A 14,439-nucleotide genomic window follows, 5' to 3' on the forward strand; every position below is an offset into this window, starting at 1 on the left:
ACAGAGGACGAGATGGTTGGACAGTGTTCTCGAAGCTATTAACATGAGTTTGACCAAACTGTGGGAGGCAGTGGAAGACAGGAGTACCTGGCGTGCTCTGGTCCATGGGGTCACGAAGAGTCGGACACGACTAAACAACAACAAAACAGGGGTGTGCCCCCCCCATAGGTTGGTGATCTACCAACCTTGGCCATTATTCATGTTGGCTGAGGCTGATGGGAGCTGGAAGTCCAACATCATTTGGAGGGGCACGTGTTCCTTACTCATAAGTTTAACTCTGATTGAACACTTGCAAACGTGTCCCAAGTCTCATAGTGGGTACCAGATTTTTAATTTTTTTTAAAAAACCTGCCTATCACACTTTTCCAACCATAGTTGAATGCATCTGATTTACACAAAGTCAGCCTTTGCAACACTGCCACTTCTTTCCTTAAAATTCCACGGAGAACCTGCTCTCCCACTGATGCCTTCCATCAGCAGGCTCCACTATTCAATAATTAGCAGCGCAAGAATGATTTTATCCCCTAAATTCACTTACACACACAAAGTGCTTTCTTTCTCATCAATATCATCCAAGAGACATGCAGTCACATGAATTTCTCTACATCCTGTTTCAGAATTCTGTAGCTCATGGGAGTTTGCCTTTGCGTTGTTAACTACATCATGAAAAAGGAGAAAATCTTGGACTATCGTTAATATTCATGTTTGTTGAGGGGAGGTACCACTTTATTCAGCGGTTCTGAATAAAGGAATGCTACTACAGAATAAATGATGGCATTCCGGAGAAGCTGCTTTGGCAAGAGGGGAAGAAAAAAACAAAATCAATTCCTGAATAGTCTTTCTGATCAGTACTCAAGCACTAATTGGAATTCAGATAAATCTGCACTCAACATGCCAGTAAAAGGAAGAATCATTACTCATTCTTCAAAGCTGTAAACAGAAGATAAGTGTGTTTCAGGAAATTATAGGTACTGAAGTTCAATAGTTCAGACATTTTTTCCATCCTCATTCTGTAACGGCAACAGCAGCAGTGATCTTTATACAGGTGTCCAAAAGTATAGCTTGTTACCTGCACTTTACAAAAGTCATTCCACTAATTTTTTTCACTGAATAAATCAGTGGCTGACACTGAGTGTATACAGCAAAACTGTTCTCTGTACCTGTAAGGAGTAAGTTTCCAAGCAGCTATTAGTCACATCCAACACCTCAAAGTATAATGTGTGGAGTGGCCCTATGATAAATACAAGGGAAGTAGGAAACCCCACTGTTGCTTGGAGTCCATATATAACAACAAGATATGGACAGGAAAATCTGCTACTCACAGCAGAGGCCGAACTTTTCTAGGCGTTATGGGTTTAACAGCAAATCCTACACTAAGTAATGAGGAACAAGGATGCTAATAAAGAAATAATCACATTTCTTGCTGATTTGAACTGCATCTATATAAGTAGGGTTGCCATACTTCAAAAAGTGAAAATCTGTGCACAAAAGTTGTTGAGCATTTTTTTTTTCAAAATCTAAAAGGAAAGAAAAGACAATTTTGGAGCTATTATTTGGCATTTCGTCAAAAAATCAACATTTCTGACATGGGTTGCCATACTCCCGGGTTTCCCCGGACATTTTTGCCGACTTTCGGAAATTCCACCCGGACGCTAATTCCGATGTCATTTGAGAAATTAAAAAAAAAGTAGTTAAAGTACTGTATAACAGTTCTGCTGGGAATTGGCTGGCTTGGCAAAGCCTGCAGAAAGCCGGACTCAATCACCTGATGTGCAGGAAGTTCGATCCTGATAGGGCAGTGTTTTCCTGCCACCCCCTGGGCCAACTTTGACCTGTCAATAGGACAACCCACCTGCCAAGCACCTGGGTGGTTCTGCCCACTTGTCAAAATTGACCTGCAGGGGTGGAGGAGAGATAACGTTCAAAAAGGTTGAGAGGTTTGAGAAAGCCAAAAGGAGGGCAGAAGTAATGAGCCAGAGAAGAATATTATTTCTTTCTTTAGGACAGACGGGAATGGAAGGCATTTGGGTGTAAATATGTTTTCCACCCCTTGTTTTAAATATATCTACAAGAGAAAGGGGGGGGGGGGATGTTAAAGTGGTACAAGCTTCCTGCCCCTTTGGCAAGGGTAATTCATTTACACTTTTAACAAACCCATGAGTAAACGGAAGATTTTCAACTGGCTGGGAAGATGGGAAACTCTTTTCTTCAATATAAAATGCAGTACCACTGCCATGGATTCTTGCAGAAGTAAGGAGAGAAAAATAATTTTCTTAAAATTGCCTGGCCTCTCATTTCTGTCAAACCAGGCTGCAACATCCTCATCTAAATGTTCAGCCTTGGATATAGAAATTAGAACCTTAGGTCCTCAATAACCTGTGGCACAAGCTGCATCTAATTTAACGAGGCTTCCTCTATCATCGCACAGTCTGGGAGATCAGACTTTCCACTCATATCAATGACACCTGCCCATGTAACCTAATTTTAAAACGTATCTGTGGTTGCCTATTAAGTGAAAAGGTACAGGAGTTGGATCAACACAACATCTGTGGAAATAAGATCCACTTTTATGGAAAAGTTCCTACCTTCAGGCTTCCCAGTTTGAAAATGTTGGCTCATTTAAAACGACCCAGAAAGTTACATAAAATGTACTTGACTGTAATCCAAACACAAGTACATATTGGAAACAAAGGATGCCTGAAGGAAAGCGAATTACATATCGTTGCTCTAGGTACACAGTGATTATTCTGCAGTAAAAAAAAACATGAATCAAGAGAGACATCTAGCGGTTTTTTTATTATTACAAAAGTGTCTCAGCTGCTGAACCAGAACAAATAAATATAAAATGCAGGTTTCCTCAAACAGAGATTATTGTTATAATTTCATTGTAAAGGATTAGTTCCCAAAAGTCATTCTTAAAATTAAATTAGTGTAGGCACGCAGCCTGAAGGGCTCACGCATACCCAAATAACAAAATCACCAGATTAGATTCTATTTGTGCTTATATATTATTCAGAAAATGAATATCAGTCAATCATGTGTTGGTTTAAATTGTACACACTTTACTCTTGCAGCTGGCACCATTTCAGAGTTGTACATCCCTCAATCAAGTATATTATTAATTGAAAACAGGTGACAGCAGAACCTCCAGCCCATCCCTGCAGTACAGACTACTGGCTAATGCCCATTTGGACCAAACAAGTGTGTAACTGTAAAGTTACATTGCAGCCCTTGGATGTGCTGTTCTCAGGCCCTGTGCTTCCCTTTGCTCCTGTCTGCTTCTGCCTCACTCTGGCTTTGCTACAACTCCTTGTTGACACTTTCTGCCCTGTTACCCACTCCTGTCCAGAATCCATTTAAGAATTCAACCTACCACCCAGGCCACAAACCAGACGCACCACAGTTCTCTCACTTTCAGAATCAGCTCACTTATTTCTGGCCCATTCTGCAAAGGCTCACGAGGAAAGACCCAGGCCCTTCGCCTTTTCTGAAGCGAGACTCCAGATACACAAAAGTCGAATTATAAAAGGATTCAAGGCATTTAAAGGCGTCAGGAAATACATATACAGTGGTGCCTCGCAAAACGAAATTAATCCCTTCTGCGAGTTTCTTCGTCTTGCGGATTTTTTCGTCTTGCGAAGCACGGATGCACCCTGGTACTGTATTATAATGGGATAGCGGGCAAAGCACAAAGCGGGTCGCTCCCCAGCAGGAGGAGTTTCCCCAGCCTGGAGGATCTGTTGCCGGGAAGAGGCAAAGGCACCCCCTCCCACCTCCCCACGAAAACAGCCCCCCTTCCTCTGTTGCCAAGCCTTGCCGCGTCTTCGCTCCGCCAAACCGCGCCCCACATCAAAGCCCCAGCCCGCTCCTCTCCCTCTCTCTCCACGAGGTGCCAAAGGAAGTTCGAGCCCAGGAACCGAGGGCGGACGCACGAAGCGCCCGGCGCAGACTCTCCCTTGCTCCCCCCGTTACCTTGTGCCACGCCGCCGGGCTCCCCACAGTCTCGGCAGCTGCTCCCGGCTTCTTCCCACCCCCGCAAAGGCGCCTTCGCGGCGGCCCAAGCGCAGTGGATGCCTCCTCCTCCTCCTCCTTTGTTCCGCCTCCTCCTGCCTTCGCGCAGTTAGGGCAAAATGGAGCAGCCACGTGGGGAGGGGGAGAGAGAGAGAGAGGCAGAGGCGGCGGCGCAGAGACCCAGCCAGATCCGCTGGATCCCAGCCCACCTGCCTCCTCTGTGCCCTCTCCAGAAGGGGATCCCTCTGGAAAAGGTAGGTCGCTCCCTCGCTCGCTCCCTGCCAGCCCAGTTCCCGCTTCAAAAGGAAACAAACTCGCAAGACGTTTCGTCTTGCGAAGCAAGCCCGTAGGGAAATTCGTCTTACGAAGCACCTCAAAAACCGCAAAACCCTTTCGCCTTGCGAGTTTTTCGTCTTCCGAGGCATTCGTCTTGCGGGGCACCACTGTAGAACAATCACATGACAATGAATTGTGGGGGTAAAACCCCTCAATGTGTACTCTTCCATTTATGAAACAAAATTAAATAAAAAAAATCCTTCCAGTAGCACCTTAGAGACGGAATTTGTTATTGATATGAGCTTTTGTGCGCATGCACACTTCTTCAGATACTTCTTCAGATTCTTCAGTGTGCATGCACACGAAAGCTCATACCAATAACAAACTTAGTTGGTCTCTAAGGTGCTACTGGAAGGATTTTTTTTATTTTGTTTCGGCTACGGCAGACCAACATGGCTCCCTACCTATATCTTCCATTTATAAACATATCCAAATCCTGCTTCTTATGCTTAGAGCTTTGTACATCTTTTTAAGATAATGGAACGGTAGCATTTGTGAAATGAGGGCTGCAATCCTATGCATACTTTGTTGTTGTTGTTGTTGTTGTTGTTGTTGTTGTTGTTTAGTCATTTAGTCGTGTCTGACTCTTCGTGACCCCATGGACCAGGGCACGCCAGGCACTTCTGTCTTCCACTAAGCTAAACCAAATAAACCTGGGGTGGCTTCTGTGCAAGCAGGTTTAGGACCGTGTTTTAAAAGTTATACAGCTAAATCTAAATTAGCCCCATGTTGCACAAATGTCTGAAGGGACATTTCCCTGTGAGGGAAATGAAGAAAAGTAAAAACAACAGCTCAGCAGGCCGGGAATAGTAAAATAACTGCAAACATTAGCCGAGAGCACCATTTTACACCCAAATTAACAATCATAGACTTTAGTCCAACCCCCTGCAGTGCAGGAATCTTTTGCCCAATGTGGGGCTCAAATCCATGACCCTGAGATTAAGAGCAGCATGTTCTTGCTGTCATATTATTATTATTTTTTAACACAGTTTAATTATTGGTATCAGATGATAACAATAAATTTCATATAAATTCATCAAAAATAAGGGACCTTTCTCAAGTTTCTTTTTGGTCATAGAATATTTTATAGCAGTGGTGGGGTACATATGACCCTCCAAATAATATTGGACTACAACTCCCATTATCTCTGAACCACACTGACTAGGGAGTATACGAGTTGGATTCCAACAACATCTGGACGGCTGCAGGTTCCCCAACCCTGTTTTACAAGGAGAGCATCCATGTACCATACCTGTTTTTCTTTGAGTTCTCATCCTTTCCTCTTTTAACCCCAAATATTCTTGTGATCAATGTACTAAAGAGAAGAGTAGATGAATTTCTTACCTATCAAGCAACATAAAGGCAAGTGTTAAATGACATCCCATTTTTTCCTATATCTTTTCATTATGCCTAACTAGATGGAAAAAAGCCAAAATAAGGGAAAAGAGCTTCATTTTAAAAACATAAGGTCAATTTCAACTTATATTTATACTGGAATTAGACCTGTGGTTCCCAACATTGGGCACAAGCCCCACAGAATGAGTTATTAACAGTAATTTTTTTTGCATTTCTTATGGTTCTAGGGGTCTCATATACAGTATATTGCGACATACACATTTTTTTTATCTCGAGATGAGCTCAAATTGTATTTTGAATTTGTTAGGTACCTTTATTTTATTATATAGTAATTAAAATGATCAAAGTATTACATAAAAAGCTTCCATTAAAATTATTTTATATTTATGCATTTCAGTTCTCTATTATATGTTTTGGAACTTTATTTGCTATTTTTCCATATCACTTCATTTTATCATTATTACTATTAACAATTTCTTAGAGATTTCTTCCTCAGTACTTCCAACTGTCCTTTTGTTCTTTTATTTTTCTCTTTCATGGGTGCCATGTTCTTTGGAAGCTTGTTTAGACCAAGCTAATGGCCTTTTAGGCTTCCTCCACGTGAATAAGAGTTCACTTTTTGAATAATAAGAATTATATGTCATGGGGGGGAGGGGGAACGGCATCAGGATTTTAGAGATGCTTAGGTGGGGCATGGCCCAAAAAAGGTTAGGAACCACTGAGTTAGACAAACCACAAGCCCAGATTCAGAAGACATGATAAGCCAAAACATGGCTCAAAGGCCAGCAGAAATTCCAGCCGGACCAGAGGAGGAAGAGCGGTCAAGATCTCCTCTGAGAGAACCTGCATGCTCACATGTTCTCCCTAAATCATGGTTTGGCACAGCATTACCCAAAAACTAAGTCATAATGTTATTTAGGGACCGGTTACTAAGGTGTTTGGGGACGCGGGTGGCGCTGTGGGTTAAACCACAGAGCCTAGGACTTGCCGATCAGAAGATCGGCGGTTCGAATCCCCGCGACGGGCTGAGCTCCCATTGCTCAGTCCCTGCTCCTGCCAACCTAGCAGTTCGAAAGCACCTCAAAGTGCAAGTAGATAAATAGGTACCGCTCCAGCAGGAAGGTAAACGGCATTTCTGTGCACTGCTCTGGTTCGCCAGAAGCGGCTTAGTCATGCTGGCCACATGACTCGGAAGCTGTATGCTGGCTCCCTCGGCCAATAAAGCGAGATGAGCGCCGCAACCCCAGAGTCGGCCACGACTGGACCTAACGGTCAGGGGTCCCTTTACATTTACCTTTTACTAAAGTGTTTAAACTGTATTACTTGGGGGGGGGACTGAACTTGCGGCATTACATTTTAACTGACCACACCCACAGAAACATTGTTCTACTTTTAGACCCACTGAAATTAATGAACAATAACAGAGTAGAAGTTAGATCAGGGTTTCCCAAATGTGGGTCTCCAGATGTTGTTGGACTACAACTCCCATTACCCCTGGCTAGCAGGACAGGGATTATGGGAATTACAGTCCAAAAACAGCTGGAGACCCAGGTTTGGGAAACTCTGAGTTAGGTGGATGCAGCCCATGTTAATAACTTAAATTTAAAGCATTCATTCTAGACCAAGCATGCCACCAGAGACTTCATTATCACCTCCAACTGGCACTCTCTCTCTATATATATAAGTGTGTGTGTGTGTGTGTGTGTGTGTTAAAAAGTTACTGAGTTTTTAATATTAATCAACCAAGTAGAAGCAGCTTTCCATGTCAGAAGGTGAATGCGGTGCTCTGCCTTCATTGCAGGAAACTAAATAAAAACCAAATAAAAAGAATACCAAGAGCCAAAATTCAGTGTTTCTGTAGGCTGTTTAATAGCCTTTCCCGCACGCTGTCCACTTGGCATACATTCCATATAACTCTATAAAAAGAATTCATAAAAATCTAATCAGGCATTGTAGTGTTATTGAGAAACACAATCAATGCCCCGGTTACCACCATTAACATGTGGCTTTCAAACTTAATATACTAAACGTAAAGGATCAACTTACTGCCCAGACAGAACACGTAAAACCTAATATCGCCGCTCGCATTCCATCTGCCACGTAAGGAATGATGTTTTCTCCTAAGCGGGTGTCCTTGAATAAAGCCCTCAGGATATTTAAAGCATGGACCTGGTAGGGAGGGAAGTCAATACAGGCTACTTAGTTATCAGAATAACCTCAAAATTATGTACTTTAACTTCCAAACTGTAACTCTGAAAAGCGAGCAAGCCCTGATCAGTAGCCTGCTTTGACTTAAGAGTCTGGGGCCAAGTTGATAACCGCGTGCCTGGGAAATTTCAGGAATAAACAGCTTGGTAAAAGATAAAGAAGGCACATCATGAAAACAATCCGAGAAACAAATCTCACCAGGCCTGTTTCAGTAAACTGTGGCTGCACCACACACATCACCGCAATAAAATACTAATTTAATCTACATTAAAGTTATATTTAGTATGTGTGCTCCTGTTGAAGGATATACAAATCCAATATCCTGGATCCACATTTGAAGCAAGAAGCCCGCTGAGAGTGAATTATCACAGAAAGGTTATTTTGTTTTGGCATTTATCCCCCCACAAGACACTGGGAAGGCCATTGAAATTAGGTCAGTGGTCTATTCTGTACACTCTGGGAAATTATTCTAGAATTCTACACCTCAATACTTGAAATCTTTTCTTACTTTTCAGCATAAATTAATAAATTAAGGATTAGTTCTCATATCCATAATGGTCTTTAAGCAGCTCTTCCTTTTTCACATTATTTGTATGCTTAAGAGATTTTTGAAACATTAAGTGGTTTACAAAATACTTTAAAATAAATATCAGCTTCGTCATAAGCTGAAGCTTTTCTTCTTCTTCTCAAGCCTTTGAAGGGCCACGTACCAATTCTGTTCCTGAGTGTACCGGTTTCAATATCCTTCTGTCCCTGTAAAGTTTTTACCTCTTTTTGTTTTATGATATTTTTGGGGGCGCTTTGGTTTTAGATTGTTTTACTGTACCCTGTCCTAGGATTGCTTTGGGATGAAAGGCAGCTTAAAAACATTTCAAGAGATATAAATAAAACTTATTGTGGCAATGAATTCCTGGAGTTAATACAGTCAAACCTTGGCTCCCAAACGCCTTGGGAGTCAGACGTTTCGGCTCCCGAATGATCGCAAACAGCAAGTGAGTGTTCCAGTTTTCGAATATTCTTTCAGAAGCCGAACGTCCAGCGGGGCTTCTGCAGCTTCCGATTGGCTGCAGGAGCTTCCTGCAGCCAATCAGAAGCCGTGCTTTGGAAGTCGAACGGACTTCCAGAACGGGTTCTGTTCAACTTCCGAGGTACAACTGTTCTTCCTTTGGCATGAATCCAAAGGAGGGTCACAGGGGCTAGACGACAGTATACCATTATTCTATGGCAACAGTTTCCTAAACCACTGATAGGGAACCTGTGGTCCTTGGGATGCTGTTGGGCTCCCAACTCCCATCCCAGTATAGCCAATGGTTAAGGAAGATGGGAGTTGAAGTGCAACAGTATCTGGAGGGCCCCAGATTGCCCCCATCCTTGTCCTAAACAAACAAAGGGTAATTTTATTGACTTTGCATTTTGATGCAAGGTAGATATTACCTGAGGGATTGTGCTTGGTGGAGTACTTGAAGGTGAAACTAAAGATATCAACTCTTTCATTGTCATTTTTAACAAGCCTGTTTTACCCTTCTTCGGTTCTGAAGCTAGCAGAGCCTAGAACGAAAAAAAGAAGAAATAAAGACAAAGCACAACTCACTCACTAAACTCTTTTGCAAATAGATCTGACCCAGTTGCCTCAAGATTCCATACACACACACACACACACACACACACACACACACACTACACACACCTATCTAGCACAAATGATGAGGAGCATCAGACCTCAGCCTCAAGTCCCAGGAAGTGGCAAAAGGACTTTCAACGTTTAAATCAAAACCAAATTGTGACGCATTAAAGAGGCAATTTTTCTAGGTGAACGCTAGCCAGAGTTGGTGCGAGCAGTAGAGTAATATGACATCGAGAAATGAAACTGGCAGCTCCAGGAACAAGCTGGAGAAGCAAAAACCTCAGGAAAACTAAAAAAAAATGGTTACCATTAAGAAAGAACCTGTCACTTGTCTTAATTATGTTAGTTTCATTCATAATACATTATCTGTTTTGGATTATGCAACTGGAGAGAGCCAATAAGTATTTGATTAATTTTAAAAAGCACTTGCAACCCGGTTTGGAAGCTATACAAGGAATGAGGAAGGTTTGTACTTCTGTACACATATACTCTTGTCATTTTCATCTTAGGTATTTATAAGGTCTATTTTTATAGCCTGACTTTCAAGGTTGCTGCTCGCTTCCCAAAAAGTAGCACGCATATTTGGTGCATCATATTTCTTCAAGCTGAAGCTCATTCCAGATCTTTAGTCGTAGTCAAAAAAATAATAATAAATGCTATCCCTGAAGCAAAAAAGTAACCTATTTTCAGGAAATGACAGCCAACTGTCCAGCGCTACATTCCAGATTCTGCTCACTGTTTCGTTCTGTACAATCCTAAATGGAGCCCATGATATTCCATACTGTAGGTGTGCTCGGAATTTCTTCCTCTGCTTATATCTGGGCTGACATAGGTTCAATGAAAGTAAGACAGGTGTGTAGAGACTACTGTACTGTTACCCACAATTGTAACTAAGTTTTTTTTGTGTGTGTGTGTGTGTGTGTGTGAAGAAGAACCAAAGACAACCCATGCACATTTTAATATTCAAGACAATCCTGCAGCTCTTAGAGCAGATCCAGTGAAGAAACTGCAATTGTTTTAAGATTAGAAGGGCATCTTAGGTACCTGTATATAGAATGGAATCCCAGCACTGCGTCTAGTGGCACATAGTTTAGAAGAAGGATCGCTAGATTTGATTTCTTCCAGTACATTGCACAGCCACTGCTCTGGCAGCCTGTGTAGGCTTTCATCGTCACACCTGCAAGGCAAACAGGAGCATGAAAACAAATGAAAGGCTACAACTGAAAACACGGAAATCAGGATACATAACACTTAATGATCTTAAGGTATCAGTGAAATCTCCTTTTTTGGAAAAGCTCTGGCTCATGTTGAAGAATGGATGCTTTTGAATTATGGTGCTGGAGGAGACTCTTGAGAGTCCCATGGACTGCAAGAAGATCAAACCTACACATTCTGAAGGAAATCAGCCTTGAGTGCTCACTGGAAGGACAGATCCTGAAGCTGAGGCTCCAATACTTTGGCCACCTCATGAGAAGAGAAGACTCCCTGGAAAAGACCCTGATGTTGGGAAAGATGGAGGGCACAAGGAGAAGGGGACGACAGAGGACGAGATGGTTGGACAGTGTTCTCAAAGCTACTAATATGGGTTTGACCAAACTGCGAGAGACAGTGGAAGACAGGAGTGCCTGGTGTGTTCTGGTCCATAGGGTCATGAAGAGTCGGACACGACTAAATGACTAAACAACAACAACTGGCTCATGTCAATTTCTCCCAAGAGGACTTTAGGATGCAAACCAAACTGCCTAATCATTAGTCTGATCCAGGCATCCCCAACCTGCAGCCCTCCAGATGTTTTGGCCTACAACTCCCATGATCCCTAGCTAACAGGACCAGTGGTCAGGGATGATGGGAATTGTAGTCCAAAACATCTGGAGGGCTGAAGGTTGGGGATGCCTGGTCTGGTCTATACCAGCTGGCAGAGCGTCTACAGGGTTTCAGACACCAGCTTTTCCCAGCCTTGTCTGCAGACACCCAGGATTTAACCTGGGACCTTCTACATACGAGGCTGAGCTATAACGGTGCTTTGTTGTGGTGTCAGAAGTGCTCTCTTGCCGTGAAGTATTTTTCCTCTGCAGTTACACCGTTTGGCATAACCTATAAAGCCTTTCTGCACCACAGTCTTAAAAAGAAATATTTCTGCCAAACTAGAGGAATAGCCTCCAGCAAAGGAGCAAAACCTCAAATTCTACCTGGATGCCATGCGCAGCCCAAAATATAGTTCAGCCAGCTGGTCAAACTGAAGTATTTACCCATTTCACATACTTTCCAAAATGCAGTGCAGATGACATTAAGGAAACAGCTCAATAAATTAAGGCTAGTTGCAGAAGATGCAAACTGTTCAAAAACAGGCTAAGCAGATACGCTGCTTAGCTCCACAAGAGATGAAAGTATGTGGCTTCAGATGTTATATGAATGCTAATAAGAGCAGCACATAAAAGGGTCTCATTCTTCCTATCCCACATCCCCTAAGAAACACAGGTCATCCCCTACATCTTCCAAGAGGTTGAGTTATTCCATATAACATCTGTTTACACTATTATATACTGATTGTTGTATATTTATACACGAAGGATTGTATCTGGCCAAACTGTGAGCAAAAGAGACCTACTGAAATTAATGGACTTAAGTATTTAATCAATCAATCTTTATTGCGGTCAAAGACCAGACAGCAAAGTTAACAACAACTTAAGTATTCTGATTTCAATGAGTCTACTCTGAGTTTGACAGAGTTGAATGCAACCCTAATTTTCTTCCAAGCTTGTAATCTCAACTCATTTTACCAACTGTTAATTATGTAAAACATACAACTAAAAAATGGCCTCATCTAGTCCTTTCGTCTTCTTCCACCTAAGAATGTATGGGGGAAGCCTTAGTACTTGAAAAGAAGAAAGGAGTAGAGGAATCTGCTTATATCCTGAAAGTCTTACTGAAATTCATGCACCAGCACATCTGTAATTAAAGGTGCATAAAGCACAATCAATCATGTCCAATTTCAGCTCATGCAGGTAAACCTTTCCAGCAGTGCCAGTTCTCACACCTCATTGACACATGTTTAAAACGACAAGATTTTCTAATTTTTAAAAGCCTGCATGCCATCTCCCAGGTTCTCCCTGGCAAATGAAACTGCAATCTGAGCCAAAATAATGTCCACTCACCAATTGATTGCAAGACACGATTATTACACATGTGTATATTCCAAGTTGTAAGAGACCTTATAAAGCCATATTAGCTTATTTTTCAGAACTGTGAAGAAAATATGTTCCTGTGTCTATGGTATATATTGGGACTGGGGTAGGGGGGTTCCTTAATGAAGAGCAATAAACTGTGAGTGATATAGAACTACCTTGCTTTGGAACTACAATACTGATACACCTGTTAAGAGATTTTAAGCAACTGAGTAAGACAAAATTGCCACACATCTGGCTTTAGTATGGAGTTTGGGATAAGTATTTAAACTTTTAAAGACACATTCATGATGCAACAACTTAGGAAGATGTCAACATCTAAAGTTTTTTAAATTAAATTTGTGGATACTAAAAGTGCTATACTAGTGAATTTCATATTCAGATAGTGCTATATAAACATAGGCAAAATTTCTGTACAGAGATCTATCCTAGAACTGCATGTCACCCTGTTCTTCTCCCTCCCCTCCATGACAGGGCCTTTTTGGTGGTGGCACAGAGACGGTGGAAATATCCTCTCCACTGAGATCTGTTGCTCCCCTTCTCCTTAACTATTCAGGCGCTTACTGAAGACTTCTTTCTTGCAGAGCCCTTTGGGTTTGTGACTTTTGTTTTTAATCTGCTTTTCTGGATTTGTTTTTATCTGCTGCCATTTAGACTAGCTTTGCTTCAAGTGTTCTTTATATTTTAACTATGTTATTATTCTTTTGTAAGCTGCCGTGCATGCATCCTGGGTCAATAAATTAAGCAGCCTACTGCATGTGCACTGTAAGCATGACAGAAAATATACAGAAACATTAGAAACCAGCATGACGTTCAAGCACAGCCAAACAACGGTTTAGCTCAGTGGTTTTCAACCAGTGTGCCGTGGCACCCTGGGGTGCCTTGAATGATAGCCATTTTTTCCCCCATAATATTTCCTCAGTCTAGCGCCAAGGGCCTTCTGGCAGTTCCCTCACTGTGAGAAGCCAAGTTACAGGGAACCAAGCAGAGGGCCTTCGTGGTAGTGGCACCCGCCCTGTGGAATGCCCTCCCACCAGATGTCAAAGAGAACAACAACTACCAGACTTTTAGAAGACATCTGAAGGCAGCCCTGTTTAGCTTTTAATGTTTGATGCATTACTGTATTTTAATAGTTTGTTGAAAGCCACCCAGAGTGGCTGGGGAAGCCCAGCCAGATGAGCGGGGTATAAATAATAAATTATTATTATTATTGTTATTATTCCTCTCTCTCTTCACCAAGACACATACGCACACAGATATATGAACTCAAAAATCTTGTAATGTACATCAATTGATTGTTCACTCATCTTGGTTTATTACTGGCTTGCCACTCATTTGAAACAAACCATGATTCTGGTTCACACAGCAAGCCATTCTAGGACTTGCTCATGCCACAAACGGCATCTGCAGGGGAGGGAGGAAGCTGTATAAAAGTGGTGGGGGGAGGTATGTTCACGATTATCTCATGGCTGGGTTAGCGTGGCATGCAAACCAGCTCTAGGCCTTGCCTGGAATTCACCAAGAAAGTAATACAGAAATATAGCCAAGCTACCACATAGCTGAAAGCAAAAGTTGTTGGGCTTATCTTTGAACAAACATGAAGCTCCCTCCCGCTGGGGCTAGCAGAAAGAGGAAAAATATACAGAAATGCAATCTGACAAATCCTTAGCACCACGACATTGTGCTGCTTTGATGATGCCAGAAGTAATACAATCCTTT

At 42.1% G+C, this 14,439-nt stretch overlaps 1 protein-coding gene across 3 annotated transcripts in view; it reads right to left on the reverse strand.

The window, feature by feature from the left end:
- The window catches only part of THADA (THADA armadillo repeat containing), a 144,218-nt gene that overhangs the window by 93,548 nt on the left and 36,231 nt on the right, over positions 1-14,439 (reverse strand). For all 3 annotated transcript variants that reach the window (XM_080998114.1, XM_080998113.1, XM_080998115.1), the window contains exons 23-26: positions 10,580-10,712; positions 9,346-9,459; positions 7,750-7,872; positions 5,600-5,691 (exon numbers count right to left, since the gene is read on the reverse strand). In XM_080998114.1, the coding sequence (XP_080854240.1) occupies positions 5,600-5,691; positions 7,750-7,872; positions 9,346-9,459; positions 10,580-10,712 (462 nt within the window). The remainder of the gene's footprint in view (positions 1-5,599; positions 5,692-7,749; positions 7,873-9,345; positions 9,460-10,579; positions 10,713-14,439) is intronic.

Source organism: Podarcis pityusensis (genome assembly GCF_964106645.2).
Source record: "Podarcis pityusensis genome assembly, chromosome: 3".
Taxonomy (NCBI): Eukaryota; Metazoa; Chordata; class Lepidosauria; order Squamata; family Lacertidae; genus Podarcis; species Podarcis pityusensis.